General features: G+C 49.8%; 1 protein-coding gene across 1 annotated transcript; it reads left to right on the top strand.

Annotated features, from left to right (window-relative positions):
* The first annotated feature begins 805 nt into the window (after positions 1-805).
* MPP3 (MAGUK p55 scaffold protein 3) lies at positions 806-23,751 on the top strand. The gene is given in 19 exon segments (XM_069481493.1): positions 806-880; positions 882-915; positions 1,111-1,229; positions 1,453-1,530; positions 2,685-2,765; positions 2,988-3,125; positions 4,908-4,989; positions 6,135-6,220; positions 7,557-7,631; positions 9,610-9,806; positions 11,605-11,669; positions 12,997-13,017; positions 13,553-13,594; positions 14,759-14,923; positions 15,027-15,107; positions 16,407-16,500; positions 16,687-16,795; positions 18,124-18,246; positions 23,528-23,751. Coding segments are annotated over 19 exon segments (1,842 nt in total). The 3' UTR covers positions 23,705-23,751.
* The last annotated feature ends 428 nt before the right edge of the window (positions 23,752-24,179 follow it).

Below are 24,179 nucleotides of genomic sequence, written 5' to 3'. Positions count from 1 at the left end.
AGGGGGAGAGGGGCGGGCACGGCTGGAAGCAGTCGGAGGGTGAGTCCGGCGTGGGGGGGCGGGGGCTGGAGGGACGGGTACCATTCTTACGCCTCTTAGTGTCACTGATGCTCAGCGCGGCGGGCTGGCTCCATGTTTGCAGAATGAATGAATCATGACTCTCCTTGTCCCCTTCTGAAGGAGGACTTTTTGAGGTCCACGTGCTGCAGAGCACCTTTGGGGGCCTCGTGAGATAGGGGTCCCCCAGTCCCGTGTAGTAGAAACCTGACTTTCATTTCTGCACTCCCTCTCTGCGCTCCATCCTGGAGACTCCCATGGGGTCGGGGCTTGGGGACAGGTTGCCGGGAGAGGGGCTTGTAGGCCCAGCCAGCACTTGTTGAAGGTGTGTCTGGGCAGGGGACTTCAGCAGAGCCTCTCAGAAGGTGACAGTGAGGGGTGCTGCAGAGAAGAGCATCCACTGTCAGACAGGGGTCACTCGGCACCTCCAAGGCCAGCCTGGAAAATCGACTTGAGTATGGACTGTGACCCACAAGTTACTAAGTACCCCAGGCCTCTGTTTCTTCACCAGTGAAATGGAAACATTAGTATTCGTTCCTCAGGACTTTACCCAGATTCAGAAAAATATCACATAAATCACCCATCACAATGCTTGGCACGTTGGGGGCACTCAGCAAATCTTAGATTTATTTCCTTCCTCTCTGAAAAAAGTGAGCAGAGTTATTTGTTCCCATCCTCTCTGTACACAAATTGGTCATAGATGAACACAGAAATTGTGTGATTACTGTTTTTTGAATGAATATGCTTGATGGAGTTTCAGCACCTACCCTCGCCCCCCCCCCCCCTTTCTCCCAGCATCTGCAGGGAGAGCTCCAGACCTGGCTGGCACAGGCATGCCGGTGCTATCGGAGGACTCGGGTGAGTGCCTCTCCCGGGCTGGGCCTGCCACAGCCCTGAAGATAAGAGCGGCAGCCTCCAAGCCCTAGCAATGAGAGCTTGGGGAGAGAATGTCCCCAGGGCAGGGCTGAAATATTGTGTGAGGGTCCAGCGTCCTCGGGGCAGGAGTACCCATTGCGTTGGCTGTACCTTGTTTCTCTTACGCTCTCTCCGCAGGTCTGCATGAAACCCTGGCACTGCTCACCTCTCAGCTCAGACCCGACTCCAACCACAAGGAGGAGATGGGCTTCCTGAGGGATGTTTTCAGTGAAAAAAGCCTCAGTTACTTAATGAAGGTGAAGTCCTATTGCATCCCACCTGGGGAGGGTTTCTAGAGGTCTTCCTAAGCTGTCTTTGACCCTCACAGGTCATCCTAGCTATCCCCCTGCTCCAGGAAGGAAGGACTTCACTGGCCCACTAGGCAGGACTTTGTTTTATGCTGCCCCGTCACCCCGACTGCAGCCCTAGGTGTTCCCCCAGCTGTGGGTGAGTGTGTGATGATATCGGCTGTCTTTGCAGATTCATGAGAAGCTTCGCTATTACGAACAGCAGAGTCCAACTCCAGTTCTGCACAGCGCTGTGGCTCTCGCGGAGGATGTAAGCCCCTTACGTCCTTATACGTCCCCACTCTGTAGGGCTGCCTCATCTTGCTCGTCACCATTGCTTAGCCTGGGGACATCGGGAATTGGGAGTCCAAAAGTGAAGAAGTGTCTCCTTCCTTCTTCTCTGCCTCCTCTTCCTACCTGGGTCCCCCGACAGGCAGGGAGGAACCTGAGAGCCTTGGGCCAGGCTGAGAGACATGGTGACATGGGTCCCCCCACTTACTGTGTGTTAAGTTCTTGTGAAAGTCAGTTTCCTCTTGGATCGGTTTGGCAGTTCCCAAACTGCTCTGAGCACTGGCGATTTGAATAGGTCAATAAGCACATTGTACTGTGCTTTAGGAGGCCAGTGTGAAGTCCTGAAGTCAGGGGACCTGCCTTGTGTCCCCACTTACTGGCTCAGGCTTCTCATTTTTTAAGGGAATGCTTCTTAATTTCTCGTGGACCTAGTCCTCTGTGTGCTGTGGTTGGCGAAAAGCTGTCCCAGCTGATGACTAAGACCAGCTCCTGAGTCAATCACCTGACCCCAGGAGATGGCCTGGGTGCACATCCCCTGTGCCCCGTGGAGTGGAATGTGATTAAGCGCATGTTAGACTCCCGGCTCCCAGGCTCGGTGCTGCCTTTACCACTAACCCTGTGACCTCAAACAGGCCACTTAACCTCTCTGCGCTCCAGTTTCTGCATTCATAAAATAGCACCATGGCGAGGGCACAGACAACAGAGGCACAGAAGCCCGGGCTCAAATCCCGGCTGTGCTCACTGACAGCTTTGTGATTTGGGGCAAGATGTTTAGTCTCTTTGAGCCTCAGGATTCTCATTTGTAAAATGGCAAAATACTAGGACCTGCTACATCTAGTTTGTTGCGAGGGTTGGTGACAAGGTCCACATAGAGCAGATGGCACACAGGAAGGGCTTAATATGTTAGCCCCTAGTAGGATAACCCCATAGAGCTGCTCAAGCACCCCTGAGCCCTGGCGTGGCTTCCCTGGGCGCGTCGTCCTGGGGTGGCTGAGGGGCTCATGTGCCCCTGAGTGCTGCAGCTGTTCCTGGGGGTGCCCTTGAGTCTGCCGTCCAGGGAGGAGGGACTGTCAGTAGACTTGGGGCCAGGGGCACTTCCAGCTGGCTGTGGCGTTCTGTCTCATTCCCCTGCAGGTGATGGAGGAGCTGCAGGCTGCCTCCGTGCACAGCGAGGAGAGGGAGCTGCTCCAGCTGCTGTCCACCCCCCACCTCAGGGTAGTCACGCCGCAGCCCCTGCCCGCCCACGCCTCTGTGTCTCCGGGGATGGGGGTGGAGGAGCTCTCATCAGGGAGACGTCTGAGGGAGGCTGCTCAGCCCCAGTGTCTGGGGTGGTTGTCTCTCTGGCACGACGTCCCAGACCCTCCAGCCCACTGCCCAGCCAAGGCCTGCGGAGCCCTGGCGCCACAGGCCAGCCCTTTTCTCTTGCTTTCCCGACAGGCTGTGCTCATGGTGCATGACACGGTTGCCCAGAAGAATTTCGACCCTGTCCTCCCCCCTCTCCCTGATAATATCGACGAGGATTTTGAGGAGGAATCAGTGAAGATTGTCCGCTTGGTGAAGAACAAGGAACCCCTGGTATGTGGTGCCCCGCTCCCTTCCCCACCCTTCCCTTGCACCCCACCCCCACCCAGAAAACTGGGTGACCTCCTGACGTCTTCAGAGTGAGTGATGGCAGCTTTGTCAGGGCTGCTGCTGCCCCTTCCGCACCTTTGTGTGCAGGGTGTCCCCATTTTCTGGATGGATACAGCTCCTCTCAACTGTGGCCAAGCCACGTGGTGCAGTGTATAACCCGCACAGCTGTATGGGGCCGCCCCAACCACTTTCTGACCCAGAAGTGGACAAATGCAGCCTCAGGGCCAAACCCAGCTCCTGGCTTGTTTCTATAACTGGGGTGTTTTGGGAGCACGGCCGGCCGTGCCTGCTCATTTGTGTACGGCCTGTGGTTGCCTCTCCACTACCATGGCAGAGTCTCGAAGTTGTGACAGAGACTCTGTGGCCTGAAAAGGCTAAAATATTTACATTTGGCCTTTTATAGAGGCAGTTTGTGGATCCCTGCTCTGAATCCTGGGGAAGCGCAGGGCCCAGGAACTCCTCCGCCCAGCTGACAGATTGTTGTCTGTTTGGTCCTGGTTCCGCATTGATTTACTGAGCAAAGGGACAGGGTTGTTCATGAGCTGGAGGGAAGTGGTGGAAGTCCAGACAGTTGAGTGCTTGCTCTAGAGAACACTGCAGCTGGCATTCCTTATTTGCAACTCCTGCAAACAGATGAGGATCTCTTCTCTGCCTCTGTTTCCTCACCTGTCAAATAGGGAGACAGCCATCCATTCGGCTACGTAGCATGGGCCCTCCTGTGCAGGCCCCACGCTGGGTGCCTGCAGTTCAGAGCTGAATAAGTGATGGACAGAGATGCAGGAAGGTTTGCAGGTCTCGGGGACAAGAAACCCTGGGGTTCTTACCTGATGACCTCTCTTCCCGAAATAATGATCTCATGTACTTCAAACAGGTGACAAGGATGAAGTTAACAATAAGTGTGCAAAGGTGTTTGCAGTTATGGCCAGTAATAAATGGTTAACATTTGTTGAGCGCTTACTGTGTGCTAAGTGCCTTGTGTGCATTACCTGGTGTAATCCTTGCAACAACCTTCCAGTTAAATGCGATCCTGTACCCCAGAGGAAACAGGTGTGGAGAGGTTAAGGGACTTCCTTGCTTAAGGCCACATGCTTTTAGTAAATGGCAGAGCTGGGTTCACACCCAGGGCTGTCCAACTCCAGAGCTCTCAACAGTCCAGCCTGCGTGGTGCAGGGAATCAGGGCTCATTAATGCCTTTGTCATCCTAGGTGTCATCGTTACTGTGCTTCATGGGCCAAGTCCTTGTCCTGAAGCTCTGGCTGGGGCATAATTGGTTCCCCTCAGCAACAACAGAAGGCCCAGTAACCCTGTGGTTGGTCAGAGGCAGGTTGAATGTGCTGGCACATATTATCCTCATTACTGAATGTCTTTGCAAGTGGACAGGGCTGTGAAATGACAGAGAGGTGACAGTGACAGCACGGGGTTTGGCATCATATAAAGCTTTCCACCTTACAGGCTGGGTGACCTTGAGGATGCTTAACTTCTCTGAGCCCCAGTCCCTCCTCTAAAATGTCTTAGGATTATTGTCCTCTGTAAACTGTAAAGTGCAGTGCTATGCTAATGGGAGATGTCGGTTTTATTGTGTCCTCCGCATTGGGAAGGTCCCCACTGATCTGCCCTCTGGGGTGGCAGACGGAGGGATGGGGGAGGCTGTGTTGGGCTCAGAGAGTCGGGGCCTGTGGTCTGGGACGGCTTCTTAGGAGCCTGCCTGCTCTGTGTCGGATGCAGGGTGCCACGATCCGGCGGGACGAGCGCTCGGGGGCTGTTGTGGTGGCCAGGATCATGCGAGGGGGTGCGGCAGACCGGAGTGGTGAGTGGTGGCAACGCCTGGCCAGGATGACGGCCATCATCCCAGGGCCTTCCCCTTTGCTCCCAGACCTCCTTACCCGCTCCTGCTGGGTCACCTGTTTGGGATGCACTTTGCTTTCTGGGATTGGGGCTGGAATTCTCATCTCTTCCCAAGCCCAGTAGAAATTTTAATTGCAAGTGTAACAGGCATGGAGTACTTCGGGGCCACAAGGAAAGAGTTCATGCATTGGCTTAGCTTGAGGTCTATGATAATTAAGCACACACCAAGGGCTTGGCGGGGGATTCCTAACTGGGGGACAGGGATGACATCCTTCCTCCCAACCCCAGGTGCCTTGCAAGCTGTTCTCATGGAGAGAGGGTGTTAATGCCCCAGATTTGTTTGGGTGGAAAACAGGGTGAGAATCACTGGTGTGGAAGGACTACTAAGCTGTGAGGCAAACCTGGCGTAGGGGACATTACCCTCAAAGTCCGGGGAATTGTCACAGAGAATCCTAGACCAGTTCCTCTCAAACATTAACAAGCACGTGCATCCCCTGAGCAGCTTATTAAAATGCAGGTTCTGGTGCAGCACGTCTGGGCTGGGCCGCTCCCAGGCGACGCTGCTACTGCTGCTGCCCGGTGCCCAGGGTAAGCAGTAAATAGGACCCTGCCATATGCAGGGACACTTGTCGTCAAAGCAGAGGCTGATAGATGGTGTATGTAACATTCTTGATGACATCTTCACTGGGGCCTTTAAGTTTCCTTGTTGAGACTTAGGAAGGCCATTGTTGGAGTGTGTCTGTAAACCCAGGAAGGTGAAGAGTTAATGATATTCTTAAAAAAGCAGAGGTTCCAGTAGAAAGAACATAGGCTTTATACCTCCTGGTAGCTGTGCTCGAATACTGGCTCCATTCTTTCTTAGCAGCATGGCCTTGGGCAAGCTGCTTAATCTTCCTGAGTCTCAGCTGCCAACTTGTAGATTGGAGATTTGACTGGTGATTGTGAGACCGCCATGCCCGGTGAAGTGCCCAGGACGCAGGAGGGCTCAGTTCGCCCCAGTCCCACCTGCCGGCTTTACACCTGGAGTCTGCCATGCAGTGGGCTTCTCGGGTACCCAGAGCTCCAGGGGCCTCTTCCTGTGCCAATGGTCGTCCCTGTGTCTCCTAGGCCTGGTCCACGTGGGAGACGAGCTCCGAGAAGTGAACGGGATCGCGGTCCTGCACAAGCGGCCCGACGAGATCAGCCAGATCCTGGTCTGTGCTGCGTGCCTGCGGCAATGTGGGGGGCTTCAGACACCGAGACCAGGGCGTTTCCTGGAGCCAGGGCAGGCTCTGGCTCAGCCTCGCTGTTGTCCTGAGGAGGCGTCAGGCACAGTGGCCTTACTGTGTGCCCGGGGTCCGGGGTGGGGCAAGAGGAGGGGGCCTTCCCGTCCTCCTGCTGCTCTCAGACCCACCCTTCGGCACAGCCATCCTCCCTCCCTGCTCCTTTTCATGAGGACACTTTGGGGTCCTGGGTTCGAATCTTGGCTCTACCTTTTTGTAGCTGTGCAAGCTTGGACAAGTCATCAGATCATCTCTGTTTTCAATCTCCTTTCCTCTAAAGTAGGGGTGGAGATGGTTTCTCAACAAACGTGTGCTTATCATTAGGGCGGAAACATCTGGAACAGGATAAAGTCCTTCGCTACTATAAGGGGATTCTAGATATTAAATGCTGGGATGAAAACAACCTCTGATGTCCATTCTGGGGAGTTTAAGTCAACACTGAAACTGGCAGAAAAGCCCCCACCATAGCTTTGTTCCCTTTATCCTCGGGCATCCTCCTCTGGCATGACATTCCTTGCTAACTTCTGATTAGCAAGGGGACAGAAACAGGATGAGATCTCAAGAGGGGAGTCCCACTCTTTAAGGCCCCGCTGTAGGGGACCCAGCTTGCGGGCAAGCTGTTCAGTCTTTTTGCCCCAGCTTTTGGGTGCCAGCCTCCTTGTGTTCCAGAGCCGTGGTCAGGGCGTTCTGGGTAGTGACACAGGGCCAGGAGACGATGTGGTGGGCTGTGCTTTCCTGGCTCGACAGCATTCTTCGTTGTGGGCCCCCAGCATTGGGGTGCAGGGTCTCTGGAGTGGAGGGAAAGGACCTTCTAGAAAGCTGGGAATGGCCTGATACCGCAGAGCTGTTGGGGAAAATGGAAGCAACGCGGGAAGTACTCATCAGGGCCCAGCCCTGAATCCGGCAGGAGAGAGGAACATGAGACTGAAATTGGGTGTTCAGACGACCCAAGGAAAAGCAAGGAAGAGAGCCCTGTGGGGCCCTGGAGATCAGGAGGGGTGGAGAGGGGGGATTCAGTGCGTGGAGGATCCCTGGGTTCCCATTTAAAATCTTCTGTCCCGTTTGTCCTTTGAAAATGCAGATACTTGGTTTCTGAGTTTTGCTTTAGTTAACTCAGCCAGGGCGCCGTCCCAGAAAGGTGGGCCTCAGGTGGGCTGTGAGTCTGACTTTCATTCTGAATATCAGTGTTTGGACCTGAGAAGTAAGACTTGATCCCACGAAGAGTTGGACCTGGCAGGTGATGAGCCTCTGTTCTCTCTCCTTCCAGGCCCAGTCCCAGGGATCCATCACCCTAAAAATCATCCCCGCCACCCAGGAGGAGGACCGCTTGAAGGAGAGCAAGGTAGGGGAGGTGGGCTCACGGGGCCTCTCTCTGCTCAGGATCCAGTCTAGACTTTTGAAACGTCATTCGGGAACAGATCACAGATCTGGTCCTAGTAACCTTGGGTTCGAATTTAAAGAGGACTTTAATTCAGTCACAGAGTGATTCATTTGTTTGTACTGTGCCTCTTTCTAAACAGGATTTGATGTAGCTCACTAATAAAACACAAGGTTATTTGAATTGAAATAGAAAATCAGGGCCGTGAAGAGGAGGAGAAGGTACAAAATGTGCCGGATTCTGGACCAATTAAGTAATTGCCATTTGTTTAATTATTTGAGCCTACCTTACTTGGCCACCTCATCTGTGCCAGGCGCTCTGCCAGATGCTGGAGACAGGGACGATTAGTGGCTTCGAGGGTTCCTGGTGCCAGGGAGCAAGTCTTTCATTGCTACGTGATAAGTACTTTGGCAAGATTGTGTATGAAGAGTTACAGTCACCTTGGAGGGTGTCACAGAATGGGGGTGTTGGAACTGAGGCTTGAGGAGGAGGAAGATGAGTAGGACTTGGGGGGAAGCTGAGGCTGAGTCGTGTGCAGGTACAGAGGGTCCCAGGCGTCACGGAGAGGAGTGTGTGTCCGGAGCGGTGAGGAGGGCGGTGGTGGGTTTTGCTGGGGAGGCGGGTTAAGCCTGTGTTCTGAATGGCCTTGAATGCTTTGTTAAGGGCTTGAGCATAATCCCTGCTTAGTTTGAGATCTCTTAGAAGCTAACCCTGAGAAAAAGATTTGAATGCCAATGGTTGGTTTGGGAGGCGACCCCAGGAAATGCCAGTACAGGCCTGCAGAAGGGAAGGCAGCCAATCTGACAAGGGCTGTGTTATCAAGCAAGTTACTACCGTGGGCAAGTAGAGCTTAATCCTGCTGGGGAACTTGGGGATCCCCTGTGAACACACACCTCCATCATCCCACCCAAGAGACCTGGGAGCTGGGGAATCTATACACCACCTCCTGCCAGCGTGCTCCCAGGATTAACTCCTCGCAGTTCCGGCTGTCAGATTAGAGCAGGCTCCAGTGGCCAGAGAAAGTAAATCCTTAGACACAGAGATACAGGTGCAGGTGTGGAAGTCCTTAGGCAAAGAGATGCAAGTGCTAGATGCAGGTGCCAGCAGCTGACCTGGAAGTCAGCCCAGGGTGCACTGAAATGGTACAGCTCTGGGGGACGGGGGAGCCGCCCACAGGATATCCCCATAGGTGGCGAGAAGCTCTTAAAGGTTTTTTTTTTTTTTTTTAAGGAAGGGAGTGATGCAGCCATACTTGTGTTTTAGAAAGCTCCCTGGGGCAGCCACCTGCCCCTGAATTATAGAAGAAAACAAGGAAGTGTGAAAAAGTGCCATGTCCTCACCCCATCTTCTCCAGAGAGGGGGACTCCAGGGGGAGGTGGGAAGGGGAGTTGGGGCTCGGCCAAGTCTGTGGCAGATGAGGCAGGACCGAGCTGTAAAAACTGTGGGTGTCAATTACCCACCGAAAAGTGATGCTGAGGAACCGGTAACAGTAGTTTTGTTGATGTTTGTGTTCTTACCAAAACATCGAGATTGCTTAGGTAACAGATGGCGTCTGACTTCCTTCGGAGCAGTTGGCATGTCAGAAATAACATTCGAGTTAGCAATTGTGCTTGCCTTTACTTTTTGTTCTCAGGATTAGTTGTTGCTGAGTGTGTGCTGTTGCGAGGACGGCAGGTCAGGTAAAATAGGGAGATATTTAGGTGGGAAAGAGAAATTCAGTCCTCTGCCCATCTGTTGGTTTTTTGATTCGGGATGGATTTCCTGACGATAATATCCAATAATGGTTGAACAACAAACAGTAAGAACCTAGGTGCAAGGTGTGTCTGATTAACTCTCTATTCTCAAGGCTGCTTGTTCTTCCCAAGTGTGGTTGGTCGCTGTCGTTTGGCCTTCGATGAGGCTCACTTGGAGAGGGGCCCTCACCGGCGCCCTCCCTGTGCAGGTGTTCATGCGGGCTCTCTTCCACTACAACCCCCGGGAGGACCGGGCCATCCCCTGCCAGGAGGCGGGCCTGCCCTTCCAGCGCAGGCAGGTCCTGGAGGTGGTGAGCCAGGATGACCCCACGTGGTGGCAGGCCAAGCGAGTGGGGGACACCAATCTCCGAGCCGGCCTCATCCCATCCAAGCGGTTCCAGGAGAGGTGAGTCCGGGCCGTGTCGTAAAGGGCTGGTTCCAGAACGGCAGAGGCTCGGGTATATGCCAAGCCCCCAGTCTCTGCCGCCACTGCCAGCTCAGCCCACTGGGTGTTGTTCCCCCAGGTAAGTGCCAATTGCACTTGTGTTTGTTCTTCTTGTCCCCTAACAAGAGGGCTGTTTTAAGATTTAAAGAAAGGTATGGAAATTTATGTCATTAAGTTAACATATATTTTATAATGCATAGAGAAAGTTGAGAAATAAATATAACAATGTAGAAGTGGAGGACTAGGAAAAAAAAGTTACTCAAAGTCTCGCCACTATCTAAGCAGCATCGTTTTTGTCCTGCCTGTGCTTTTTCTGTGAGTGTTGCATACAGAATGTGGGGTCTTGCTTTTTTTTTTTAAACTTAATAATTTGACATTAGCAATTCCCATATTATTATATGTTCTATGCAGTGTGATTTTTATGGCTATATAATATTTCATCAATAGATACACCTTTCATTCCTAGGCAGCAAGTATTTATCATGAATTGAGCAGGCCTTGTGCCCGGCGTCTTGCAGACTGCTGTGGGCTGATGGTTTCTGCCTTGGAGGAGCTTGTAGTTTAGTTTTCCCACTTAAGTCAGACATTCCTCAAGCAAACAATTTATATAAATGAGATGGGCGCGAGGGAGGAGGAAATGGTGCTCTGTGAGTTTATATTAGAAGGTTATGCCCTCACCTGGGCATGCAAGGAAGGCTTCTTGGAGGAAGGGTCATACCTAAGTTACTTCACTACTTTCCTTTGACTGCACTTTTAGGTCATCTCCAATTTTTCACCTTTATAAGGTGGCAATACTATCGTACACAGACTGTTCTGGATATTTTAAATGATTTCCTTAGCATAGATTTCCAAGAGGGTAAAGTCTGGGTCAGTGGGTGTGGCAGTTATGACTGCGTTGTTTCCCTGTGGCTTGTAGCCTTCTCTCCATCTTGTGTGTGGGATGCGGTGACGACAGAAGCTCAGTGGCTTTTGTGGTGTGGTCCCCAGGCCAGGGCTGCCAGCATCACTTGGGAACTTGTTAGAAATGCAAATCCTTCGCCCCCACCCCGGACCTGCTGAATCAGAAACTCCAGGGCAGACTCTGATCTGTGTTCACAGACGTTCCAGGTGCTTCTGAGATGCTGAGGTCTTGCTGTGTTTCCTCAGGGGAGCCCCAGACCCATCTGCGCTTTTGACTTCACGGATCTTGGCCACATCTTACCAGAGGGAGTGGGGGAGGGTTCCTTAGCTGCATTTAAGTGTGGCAATCGAGACACCTGCAAGAGCCCTGGGACGTTTCCTCAACTCAGAGATGAGGCCCTGGCCACCTCTCCACCCATGTTGGATAAGCCCCGGGGCTGGGCTCTCCCTTGCAGGGCAGGGGCGTTACATTAGGGTCACTTTTGTCCTCAGCCTCTCCTGGGAATCATTCTGCTGTCTCCCAGCTTCCTCAGCGATAGGGAGGCTGAGAGTAGAGAAGAGGCCTCCTTTTCTCAGGAATGAGCCCTAAGAAAGCAACTACCAGCTGGTGACCGTGGGCACTGGGCTGACTCCCTGCATGTGGCCAGCTTGGGCCGGACGAGCTTTCCCAGAGGGAGACACTCGGTTTCCTCCGCCTGGGGAACCGTTGGCACTCACTGCGAAGGATGTGGCCCTCGGAGTGCCCAGCTCGTGCCCACCTGTGGGATCCAGCCTCTGTTTCCTGAGTTTTCCAGAAGGCTCCTTTCAGCTGGTTCTCTGCCCAGCTCATGGGCCCACCCATCCCCTTGTTTCCCCACAGACGATTAAGCTACCGGAGAGCCACGGGCACCCTGCCGAGCCCCCAGAGCCTCAAGAAGCCCCCCTGTGAGTAGATGGACGTGGACGGCACTCTAGGGAGGGGCCGGGAAGAAGCGGGCACGGGGCTGGGGGGGCCTCCGGAGGAAGGAGGGGCTGGGGGGAGACATGAGGAGGGGGAACGGGGTGAGTGAGGGGCAGCTATTCCCCAGAGAGGAGCTTCTATATTTGGGACCCATAGATGACACTGGGGGGTATGTTAGCACCTCCCCCCAAATGGTGTACAAACGCGTGCGCGCGCGCGCGCGCGTGTGTGTGTGTGTGTGTGTGTGTGTTTGGGAGCGGGTCTACAGTGCTCATTAGAGTCCAGGGGCTCTCTGACCCTGCAGATTGAAGAAACACTGATGTTGGAAAGGAACAGAGAAGCCCTCGAGAGGTCCTGTGCCTCTGTGTCAGGGCTGCCGGATTTATTTAGCAAGTGCCAATAAAAGACGCCCAGTTACATTCGAATTTCAGGTAGACGATGAACTGTTTTTTAGCATAAGCATGTCCGGTGCAATATTTGAGGCAGACTTATACTAAGAAATTATGTGTTGCTTATTTGAAATTCAAGTTTAACTGAGTGTCTTGTATTCTGTCTGGCAACCCTGCTCTGTGTAGCACTTTACCTTTTAGAAGACACAGCCACCAGTCTTCTTGCCTTTTCTCCGTCACAGCAACCCTGTGAAGTGGGTAGCATCGGGCATCCCCTTTCCGAGATGGCAAATGGAGGTTCACAAGGTTAAGTTAAGCTGGGCTCGGGTTCCAGAAGGCCTATGACCAGAGTCCCAGCTTAGGGCCCCGTAGAGAGAGGAAGCTTTTCCAGGGTGTGGCCTCTCTGGGGGTCATGGGAGATCGTGGGGTCGTAACCGAGGAGAAGCCTGAGCTCGTGTGCTGTGACCAGGGCACGGCTGGCCTGCAGCTCTGCTCCAGCTGGCTCCATCCTCTGGCATCTGCATTTTCCCGAACAAGTCTCAAGGCCCAGATGAGAAAGAGCAGGTGTGATTCCCACTGCAGGGTCCCGGCGTGAGCCGCTCCGTGGGCCGCTGCTAACGGCCGCTTTTCCAGACGTGCTGTCAGGTTGCGGGGCTGCTGAGTGCATTGGCCTTGGGGCTGCCTGCGCCAGTGATGAGCTGGCTTTCTCTGGGCTGCTAATGAGACACACACAAGAAGACTAATTAGAGCAGGTCTTGGGGTTTAATAATGGACCACAGCTCAGATCACAGGTTTGTTGGAGGGGAGAGAGAGGCCAGATGGTGGGCTCCTCAGGCGCCCAGGGCCGTGGCTGCCTCTCAGCCGCAGGGCCCCTGCTCCCCTCCACTAACGCTGTTCCATCTGTCTTTTGTGCAAACCGCAGATGATCAGCCTTGTGACAAAGGTAGGCCTGGCATTTGTCCCCTGTGCACATGGGCAAGGCCCCTTTTCTGTGGAATATCTAGGGCTGGAGGGGCTTTTTTTCCTTTCCCAGCTCTGGGTGGCTGTGCCCCTCCAGCACTCTGCACACCTCCCCCTGCTCTGCCAGCTGGACCGGCCCGTTCCTTGCTCAGGCAGAGCTGGTAGGGACAGGGTTCGAGGCCTGGGGGCCCTTCCCTGCCTACCTGGCACGCAGGGCCCAGCCGTCCCCGTGACTGGGCTGGGTAGGAGACAGGAGACGGGAGGGTGGAGCAGGGAGGAATGAATCCTTCTTCCTTATTCACACCTGTCCCAACTCAGGGACGGGCCTGTGACCAGCACCCCTGCCAGGGCCCAGGAAGGCTACTGGGGCCCTAAGCATGGAGGCCTGAGAGAAACAGAACTTGTTTTCCTGGGGTGGCCAGGACATGGCATCATTCCAGAGGCACTTCCTGCCTGGCCCTCCCGGTGCTGGGTCCCTCTGGGCTGGCTGAGTGTCCCTCCCTCTGTTTGGTTCCCAGAGACCTGTGACTGTGAGGGGTACCTCAAAGGGCACTACGTGGGTAAGTAGCAGGGCTCTCCCCCCTGACACCCCTGCCCCCACACACAGCCCACCCCACCTCGGGCCCTAGAACCCTCGAGAGCAGCTGAGCCTGCGGAACCCGGATCTCCCGTCAGCTCTGTCAGCCAGAGGAGGGGCTGGGGCCCCGCCCAGCCACTGGGCACAGAGCCCTCCATTAATACCAGTGTTATCATCCTGGTGATAACTGGAGTGGATTCAGTGCCAGCACCACCACTATACAGCGCGGTACTCCCAAGTCCCTTCACTTTGTTTATTTTGGTTTTTTCAAAGGCCTTAGAGATAGGCAAAAAGTTTTTTAACTTTTGCTTTGAAGTAATTTCAAACTTACAGAAAAGCTGTAAGAATGGTACAAAGAACTCCCATATACTGGGCACCCAGATTCAATTGTTGACACTTTGCCATATTTTTGCATGTATTTCTCAAGGCCAAGGACATTCTCAGGGCACTTATCAAATTCTGGGAATTTAGCATGCATACAATTCTATTATTTTTTATACTGTCATTAAAATTTCATCCGTTGTCTCAATAATATCCTTTAGAGCAGTAGTCCCCAACCTATTTGGCACCAGGGACCAGATTCATGGAAGACAATTTTTCTGGGGTGGGTGGGGCAGGGGAGGCGGAGCTCAGGCGGTGAGGCCAGCGATGGGAGCGGCTGTAAACACAGATGAAGCTTCGCTGGCTGGCCTGCTGCTCACCTCCTGCTCACCTCCTGCTGTGCAGCCTGGTTCCTAACAGGCCGTGGACTGGCACCAGTCTGCAGTCCGGGCATTGGGGACCGCAGCTTTAGAGCATTTTCTCCCGGTCCAGGATCCAATCTAGCACCACAAATTGCATTTGTAGATTTGTATCTGCATTTCACAGATAAGGGAATTGAGGCTCAGACAGAGGAAGAGACGTGTCCGAGGTCAGTCACATGCCGAGTAAAACAGTGACCTGGAATCCTAGTTTGTGGATGGCAGGGATCACCCTGTCATCGTATTACCGTGCTTCCTGGACAGCCCCTTCCTGTAGCAGGAGACGGTTGGGAGAAGTCAGGGGACTCAGTCCTACCTCCAAGTCTGGCCAGGTGGAGAAAGTCTTTACTTTCTCCTGGGATATCCTCGGACAAATGCCACAGGGTCCCTTTGCTCCTCCCTCCAAGCTGGTCTTCGGAGGAGCTTTCGGCTGGGCTGTAGGGAGAGGCTGGGTGGCTCACAGGAAGGGAAGGCGTCCTCAGTAGCAGAGCCTCCAGAGCTGCTGACATATGAAGAGGTGGCCAGGTACCAACACCAGCCCGGAGAGCGGCCCCGCCTGGTGGTTCTGATCGGTAGGTGACGTCCTGGGTTCCCAGGGAGTGGGCTGGTTTCCTCCCCAGGGGGTAGGGAGGTCACTCAGCAGGGACCCTGGTCAGCCTTCCCTTTGTTTCTCAGGGTCTCTGGGAGCCCGCCTGCACGAGCTGAAGCAAAAGGTGGTGGCTGAGAATCCACAGCACTTTGGAGTTGCTGTTCCACGTAAGAGGGCCCATGTGGGGGGGGGGGTGTTTGTGTGCACAAACATGAATATTTCTTGGGGACTTGACTCCTTAGATCCATCCTAATCCTTACTTTGGGTCTGAGGGACTGCCAGGCACGTTTGCTTTAGGCAGATTGTGGGACCAAGACATCATGGGAAGAAACTTACTTCAGTGGTCCACTAGGACCCTCTGAGACAGAGCTGGAGGACCACCTGCCTGGTTCCTATCTGGGGTGGAAGGTGAGTTCAGGGCACACTGCAGGCAAAGTGGAAGCCTCAACCTGACACTAAGGACCGCCGTGTACCCACCGGATGGAGGTGTGACTCAGAGTTGCACTGTTAGGGGCGGGGGAAATTAGTGCAGATGACGTGGTGGGAGATGAAGCTGAGTCAGAGGTTTGGGAACATAACGAAGGTATATGCTCATCTAAAGTGTTTAAAATGTAATCAGAAGATGAATAAAAGTTTTTAAGCAAGGGAATGCCATAGTTGGAAAAGTGACCCTTGCGGCTCTACCAGGGGTGGGACTAAGATGCTACACGTAGAGCACAGAGCATCCCTGGGGTCCCCCAAGGGCCAGAAGACACGGGCCCCAAAGATGCCATCTTTTCATTTGGAAAAAGTTATGTGTTGCTTCGTGCATGTTCTTTTTCTGTGGAAGACCTGATTTCCCCCGGAAGTGTACATCTCAATTCTATTATGGAAATCAATGGGAAAACACCATGTCTTTTAAAATTTTTGTTTGAGAGCCAGCCTTATTGGAAAACATCTAATCCAGAAAGGGTCTGTCTTCATGTCTCCTTTTCTCCCAAATGAGAAATAATTGAATAAAGAATTAAAAGCATAGAGCAGGGTCAAATGTATTTGTGGCCTCTTGCTCTCAAAAAAGAAAAACAATGAAGAAATAAAAGCTAGGACTCAGGGTCCCTGAAGTGATTCTTCAAAAGCCACGGCATCCGTGAGGCGGTTCAGCAGAGTGGCTCAGGGCATGTGCCTGGCATGAGACAGACTGACGCTGGCTCTGCCACCTACCGACTGGGGCCTCTGCGCGTGGTGCTTAATCTCCCGCCCCTGAATTTCCTCAGCTGCAAAACGGGACGCCTCCTTTTGCCTACATCAAAGAGTTGTGTGAATCAGTGGTATGTCTGGACAGGTAGAGAGCCTGATGAATGGAAGTGTTTGGTTTACACACACAAATCAGCAGTGACCCCCTGAGTGAGGGCACAGGCCTGCCGCTGGCCCGGCTCACTGCGATGTGACAACTTTTTGTCCAACTTTCCTTCTCTTTTCTTGAAAAGATACCACCAGGCCCCGAAAGAACCATGAGAAGGACGGAGTGGAATATCACTTTGTCTCTAAGCAAGCGTTCGAGGCCGACTTACACCACAACAAGTACGTTGCTTTATGGGCCAACTGGCTGTGGGTGTTTGTCACTGTCCCATAGGCCACTGGGCCTCCTGGGAGGGCGTCCGGAAAGGATGCGGGAAGCGGGAGAAAAGTGGTGTTGGGATATCTGCTCTTTGCTAATTCAGGGACGCTCGGGAACTAAAAGTCCTTTCTCCCCTGGTGGTGTTTCAGGTTCCTGGAGCACGGCGAGTACAAAGAGAATCTCTACGGAACCAGCCTGGACGCCATTCAGGCCGTTATGGCCAAAAACAAAGTTTGTTTGGTGGACGTGGAACCGGAAGTGAGTTCCTGGGCATTTCCAGTTAATGGAATTTATAACCTAGGAGATTGTGCATCTTGAGGAGCACTTGATCCCAGACTAAGGAATTTTTAGTCTAGAACACAGGACGTTAAATTTCCTTGCCTCGCCCTTTGAGAATCTGATGAAAGCTTTGTCACCCCAAATGTGCCCCTTTATCCACAAACACTGCATTAATTGTAGGGAGCTCGTGCACCCTCTGGTGGCCCACAGCCCCAGGCAAAGCTGGGGCTGAACTTGTGGCACCAGGCCACCCCCTCCCCAGCTAGAGCAGGTGGAATCAGTGGCTTAGGGAACCGATGAGGGGGCAGTCAGGAGAGCAGTTTGAAAGGGAAAAGGAGGAAGACATGACCCTGTGAAGTGCTTCAAACACATCTCCAGTTCTGCACACCCGGCGTGCCGCTGGCTCTGCAGGGGCCTAACTGTCTTTTTAACCTTGTCTTTCAGAAAAACTTCCAAGCTTTGAGCTCAATCTGGGGATTTTTTTTTTCCTCTATAGAAGCATATCTCTGATGTTATGATATAAACCGCGGGCTTCATTTTATACAAGTCTGCTTGAAACAAACATTTTCCAAAAATCACATTGTGCCTATGAAGGAAAACTCTCACCCATTTCGACTTACTAGGAGTTAGTAGTCAAAATTAAAAGTCCAAATTTCAACAGTTTTTTTGAAAAGTGATTGTACTGATTTTTTTGTGTGTGTGTTCAGATAGTGCATGCAGCATTTTAATACTGTTTCCAAATAGAGGCCCTTACATGGTAGATAAAATGCACTAATTTACACGATTTGCATATCAAAAACCTACGGTCTGCAATTTTGTTTCAAGTGATCTCATTTGCTTTGCAAAGCTTTTCTTCTTTGACTATCCAGAGGAGGCCTGTGTGATAGCACAAATTGCGCGTTAGCATAGTCCAGATTGATGATATATAACTAAATATGAATAGATACACATTGCGTCCTTGTTGTCCGACAGGAGCTGCACGGGGGAGGCAGAGCCTTAGAAGGTTAATTAGAGCTGGAGGGGTCAGAGCTAAGAGAGACGGTAACTCTCTGAGCTAACGCTTTGGAACCTTCAGTTCTCAGTGAATGTGCCTTCAGGGCCCCGCTGAGTTCAGTGTCAAAGTGAAGTGAAGGACGAGAAAATGAGCAGTTGGTCTGCCTAGTAGAAGTCCATTGTCATGGGATCAGTGTAACCAGGACCTTTGCCATTGAGGTTGTAGCATTGAAGCGCAGGATCCTTGAGCTTTAAAAAGTGTGTTTCACAATAAAGTATTTCAAAAGTATATAATCCTGAACTTTCTCTCTCAGGCACTGAAACAACTGAGGACCTCAGAGTTCAAACCCTATGTTATATTTGTGAAGCCTGCAATTCAGGAACAAAGAAAGACGCCGCCTATGTCCCCAGCTTGTGAGGACACAGCAGCCCCACTTGTAAGTTGAAAGCTGATCATTTCTTTTCTGAAGGCCTGCAGGAGGCTGTTGAAGCGTAAGGGTGCTTGCAGCTGACGAGGGATACAGGACATACCTTCTGCACAAAACCATCTTTCCATTTTGCCTGTTGGCAAAACTTAGAGAAGGTGGTCACGTGGCCAGAAGGCTCAAAGTGAAACAGCCAGAAGTGCCTCCCAAACCAGGCAGGGGTGGCTTTGCCTGGGCTCATTACCGTCCACTCCCTCGTGTAACCACCCTCCCCAAAAATATGACATCTGTCAGGGACCTGAACTGAGTATGACAAATTACACTCATCTGTTGAACTCCTAAGCCAAACTCCAGTATAAATTGCAAGGCCAACTATTAATAACAAGGTCATTATCATTGCTTTCACACCAGTTTGAATCACCAGAGAATTAATCTATTTCTAAAATTAGTAGATGAGATGATCTAATATGTTCCTAAATGAACTTCTGCTTCACTGTCATAGATTCTGTGTTCAGCCCAGTGTGTGTCAGGACCCTCACCCAAAACCGAAATATTGGACCAAGTTCTTCCAGGACACATGGGCTTGGTGACTTATTTTTTCTGATTTTCAACAGGGTTAGGGGTGTGAGATGGAAGTTGTTGCAAAGCAACCCAGTTCCGGAGTAGACTTTGCACGCTGTCCCATCAGCTGGTTTCAGCTGAAGGAAGCCTTCTCATGTCCTTCCCCTTGGTCAAGAAGCTCCCTCCAAGTAAAAATTTGATGCAATCATAGTTCATACTAATTCTCTGTTTTAACTGTCCACATCGATAAATTATTTAGAATGACATGCCTGGAAGAACTATTAGAAATCTTCTCCTTTAGGAACTCTAAGGAGATCATCAGCTTGGTCTAGAATCACTTAGAAACAGACAGTATGTTCATCATGGTGGTGGGAATAGCAAGAACCAAAAATCAGAAACAACCTCAGTGTTCACTAGTGGGGCTCAGTTTAATACCCTGTTACGTGACACTCGCAGGAGGGAATGGAATATTATTATAGCCATTTAAAAGTTCTGTGTTTGAGGAATATTCGATGACATAGCCAAATGCAATAAAATGTCAAATGAAAATAAATCAGAAAATTAAAAATTATGATTTTAATTTTGTGTCACACACAAAGAAAATACATTAAAATGCTAAAGGCAGTTCTCCCTGAACAGTAGGCTCGTGACTAATTTTTGTTTTCTTTTGTGTTTTACTATGTGTTTTTTTTTTTGAGAGGGGGTTTAACAGCTTTATTGAGATAAAATTCACATACCGTACAGTTCACCCATTTAAAATGTGCAATTTGATGATATATTCTCAGAGTTGTTTCCATTAGCACAATTTAAGAACGTTTTCGTCGTCCCCAAAGGAACCCCGAGCCCATTAGAATATCGCGTTCTGTTTCCGTCCACCTCCTTTCTAGCTGTAGGCAACTGCTAATCTACTTTCTGTCACTATAGATTTGTCTCTTCCAAACGTTTCATATAAATGGAATCATACAATGTGTGACTTTTGTATCTGGCTTGTTTCAATTAGTATGTTTTTAAGGTTCATTCATGTATCAGTACTTCATTCTTTTTTATGGCTGAATAATATTCCATTGTGTAGAATATGACATTTTGTTTATCCATTCATCAACTAATGGACATTTTGGTGGTTTCTACTTTTTAAGCTATTAAGAATAATGCTATGAATATTCATGTACAAGTTGGTGTGTGAATATGTGTTTTCATTTCTCTTGGGTATATATTTAGGTGTGGAATTGTTGGGTTATATGGTAACTCTGTGTTTAACATTTGGAGGAACTACCAGACTGTTTTCCATGGGAACTGTACCATTTTACATTCCCACTAGCAGTGTTCAAGGGTTCCAATTTCTCCATATCCTCATTAGTGCTTGTCATTGTCTGCCTTTTTGATTATAGCCACACTGGTGGGTGTGGTGTCTCATTGTGGTTTTAATTTGCATTTCTCTAATGATTATTGATGTTGAGCATCTTTTCATGTGTTTATTGGCTATTTTTATATCTTCTTTGAAGAAATATCTATTGAAATACTTTCTCCATTTAAAAATTGGATTATTTGTCTCTTTATTATTGAGTTGTAAGAATTCTTTATATATTTTACACACAAGTACCTGATCATATGCATGATTTACAAGTATTTTTTCCTATTCTGTGAGTTGTCTCTTCACTTTCTTGGTAGTGTTCTTTGAAAAATTTGGTGAAGTTCAATTTATCTATCTTTCCTTTTGTCACTTATGTTTTTGGTGTCCTATCTAAGAAAACTGTTGTCTAATCTGAGGTCATAAAAATTTCCTCTTTTGTTTTCTTTTAAGATATTTATAGCCTTAGCTGTTACATTGGGGTCTATGATCCATTTTGAGTAAATTTCTGTGTGTGGTGTGAGGTAGGGGGTCCAACTTTATTCTTTGCCTGTGGATATCCAGTTGTCCCAGCACCATTTGCTGAAAAAACTGTTCTTTCCTCATTTAATTATTTTGGCATCCTTGTTAAGAATCAATTGAAAAAAAAAATAAGGGTTTATTTCCGGACTTTGAATTCTATTCCACTGATCTGATCTGTATGTCTGTCCTTCTGCCAGTACCACACTGTCTCGATTACTTTGATTGCTAGCTTTATAGTAAGTTTCAAAATCAGGAAGTATGAGTCTTCCAACTTTGTTATTCTTTTCCAATATTCTTTTGGCTGTTCTTTGCACTTCCATATGAATTTTAGGATCAGTTCGTCAACCTGTTTTACTATATTTTGGGGAGATTTGTTTTATTTTACAAATATTTCAGGATTGAAAGAATTTAATAACTGGGGAGAAAAAAACCTTATTTAAAAAGAGTCAGGAAGGCATAAAGGAGAATAAGAGGCAGCTTCCCAGGACACAAAGAAAGTTCTGCCAAATCGTCAAGTCCACAGGAAGTGCCAGCTTTCTAGGAGTCAGAACCGTCCCTGTGCATGGTTGTCTAAGAGAAGCAGAACTGCAGTCTGTTGCCAGTGTCCTTCCAGCGTGACCAGTTTTGTCACTTGTTCCATCGCCTTTATTACCCACGACAGTGCTGTGCTTCGAGCAGGTGGGCTAATGATGAAGTGCGACTGGCTGATGTTTTCCCTTGTCTGTGGTCAGTTCACCCAGCAGTTGTGAAATCACATCTTGCCCCCTTAGTGTCCCCAGACCCTGCAACCACAGTCATTCTCTCTGTCTCTCTTTTTTTTTTTCTTTAGATTAAAAGCTAGAAGCCACAGTCATTTTCAACATAAGTAAGTAGCAGGGTCACAGCGAGGCTGTTCAGATACAGAGTCCCTGGCTCTACTCCCAGAGATTCTGACGTAGGAGGCTTGGAGTGGGGCTCAGGCATCTCTATTTTTAACATCATGCATTCCTTTCATGTGACTTTGATCATGTTGGCAAGACCCCAGACCACATTTGGAGAAATTCCTCACAAAGGCCTGGGTTTTGTGTAATGTTAAATATTTGTCCATTATTCGGTACCTGAAGCTCAGGTAGGGGGACCTGTTATATAAAACACCCTATGGTCTCATCCTCTGTCCGTCTTTGTCACCCACAAGTTAATGGGGCTTCTGCCTTCTGATCCAGCAAGCTAATCCAGCAGGGGGCCAGGGCCAGCATGGGGTGGGGGATCTTGCCTACGTGATCTTCAGGGCTGTGACTCTCTTGCTGAAGCCGTAAGTGGGTGAGTTCCACCTTTACAGGCCAGGAAAAGTGTTCAGGGGATCTATGGCTACAATGTAAATGTCACACATTTTACTACATTAGAGATTGACTTGAGTTCTTTCCAGATGAAAATATTTACTAGGAAGATTGTGGTACCTAGCAAAAATTTTCCTTCTAGAATTTCTTAAATAGCTAAATGCTTCCAGGATGAACCATGTGAGTTCCCGGAGGAGGAGAAATTCTGGAAGCAGCAGATAGGTCCATAGGATGTGTGCATAATGGGGTGGGGGGTGGGATTGAAGGTCCAGGGGCAGCACTGGGACACTGCAGAGTGCTTCTGAGTGTAAGAGTAGCCCTGCTAGAATATTCTATATAGGATCTAGAATTTGGAAGCATCTCCCAATTTAATCCAGTTTTTTTCCCTCCTGGGAGAAAGAAGAGAAGAAATTATCTCAGACTTTGTGGTAGCAAGCAAAAACTGTGTCCTAGAACTTTAGAACCCATCTCCTGACATTGCAGATGTTCTCACTAAAGTAGGAATTGGGTTTTGATTGGTGACAGGGAGAAGAGGAGCAGGGAATATTTTGGAGTGTGGGTGTCTCTTTGGGAAGGGACAGAACTTGCCCTCCCCTCCCCCCATGGCAGCATGAAGACACTGAGTCCCTAGAAGCAGAGGAGAGAAGGCAACAGAGATCTGGAAAGGGACAGAAAGGGAAGTGGGTGAATGCCAGTGACAAATTCATTCTGTAGTTTTACTTAGAGTGGATCTGCCACTTTTTCTTCCAAAAACCAGGCTAATTGTCTGTCAACTGCCCACCTGAAATTCTACTTATTAGAGGTTCTTTTGAATGAAGAAGCAAACAGTGCCCATATTGGGTAAGATGGGGTTGTTCTCTATACCTTAATGTTCCATGTCAGGAAGACAGTCTTAAAGAAATCCGGTGCCCTAAGAAAATGGGGAATTTGATTAGAGTTGTCCCAGCACTTTCTTAAATAACTTCACTTTGTCTGCTGTGCTAGTGTTTGGCCTTGGTATGAGGAAATGGAAGAAGAATTGGGTTCTGCATTATGAATTTAGGAGTCTGCAGATGGGCGCTAGAGTTATTCTCCTTCTTCTTCCCCCGGTTGATTCCAGAAATGCTAACTTTGCTTTTATGCAGTTAATATTATTTATCGTTCTTTCTTGTAATTATTTAACCTGTATATTAAATTGCCATGCAACACAATAATACTTCTTTGGAACTACTATATGGGCAGGAGATGTGAGGTTGACATATAATCACAGGTAAGGAATCAGCATCCCCCAAAGCACTTCACGTCATGGCTTTCCGTTCCCAGGTCCTCAGTAGGAGTCTTGTGAGTGAATGAATGAACAGCGCGATTATGTCTGCTGCCCGTTAACTTTCTTTGAGGTTTGACGTGATGTTGTCCCTACTCTCTGTTTTTGTGTACACAGTTGGTTAGCAATGGGCACAGTCATCCGCTCATCACTTAAACATTTAAGGTTGCAACGTGCCCAAGACAAAGGCTCTAGGTTTCTCATAGAGCAGCCCCGTTCTCCATACTGCCCCTTTCCTTGCAGGACGAGGAGCAGCAAGAGATGGCCGCGTCTGCCGCCTTCATTGACCAGCATTACGGGCACCTGGTGGACGCCGTGCTGGTGAAGGAGGATCTTCAGGGCGCCTACAGCCAGCTCAGAGTGGTCTTAGAGAAGCTGAGCAAGGACACTCACTGGGTGCCTGTTAGTTGGGTCAGGTAACTTTATCCCAGAACAGCCCGGCTGGATGGGACTTTGAAGACCATGTAGTCCAGTCTCCCTCATTTCACCATCGAGGAGTCTCAAATGCAGAGAGGGGCAGAATTCTCCACAGATTCCATCATCAAGAAGAGTAGAAGTGGGAAGTCTTGTTCGTTGTGGGTTTTGTCTGTTGTTTTGCACTGCCCCTCTTGGGGTCGTGAGTTGAAAAGGGCATATCAGAAAACAACACATTTCATTCATTAAAGCATCACAGGCAAGTTGACCCTGATTCTTTGTACCAAAGTTAAGTAGCCACTGTCTTTTGCGGGTGGTGGTGGTTAATTTATACAACACTGATTTGTAGAGATGTTTAAGCTTTATAAACATAGTGACACTTCATTTATCTGGTTTGGTTGGAAGCTAAGTTGTTTTACTCAAGAGGATTTTCCATGCAACTGAAGTTTTCCCGTCTTCAAAGCACTAAAATGTTGATTTT

Source organism: Eulemur rufifrons, chromosome 9 (genome assembly GCF_041146395.1).
Source record: "Eulemur rufifrons isolate Redbay chromosome 9, OSU_ERuf_1, whole genome shotgun sequence".
NCBI lineage: Eukaryota > Metazoa > Chordata > Mammalia > Primates > Lemuridae > Eulemur > Eulemur rufifrons.
The sequence above is the reverse complement of the archived record's forward strand: the minus strand, read 5'-3'. Positions and strand labels throughout refer to the sequence as shown.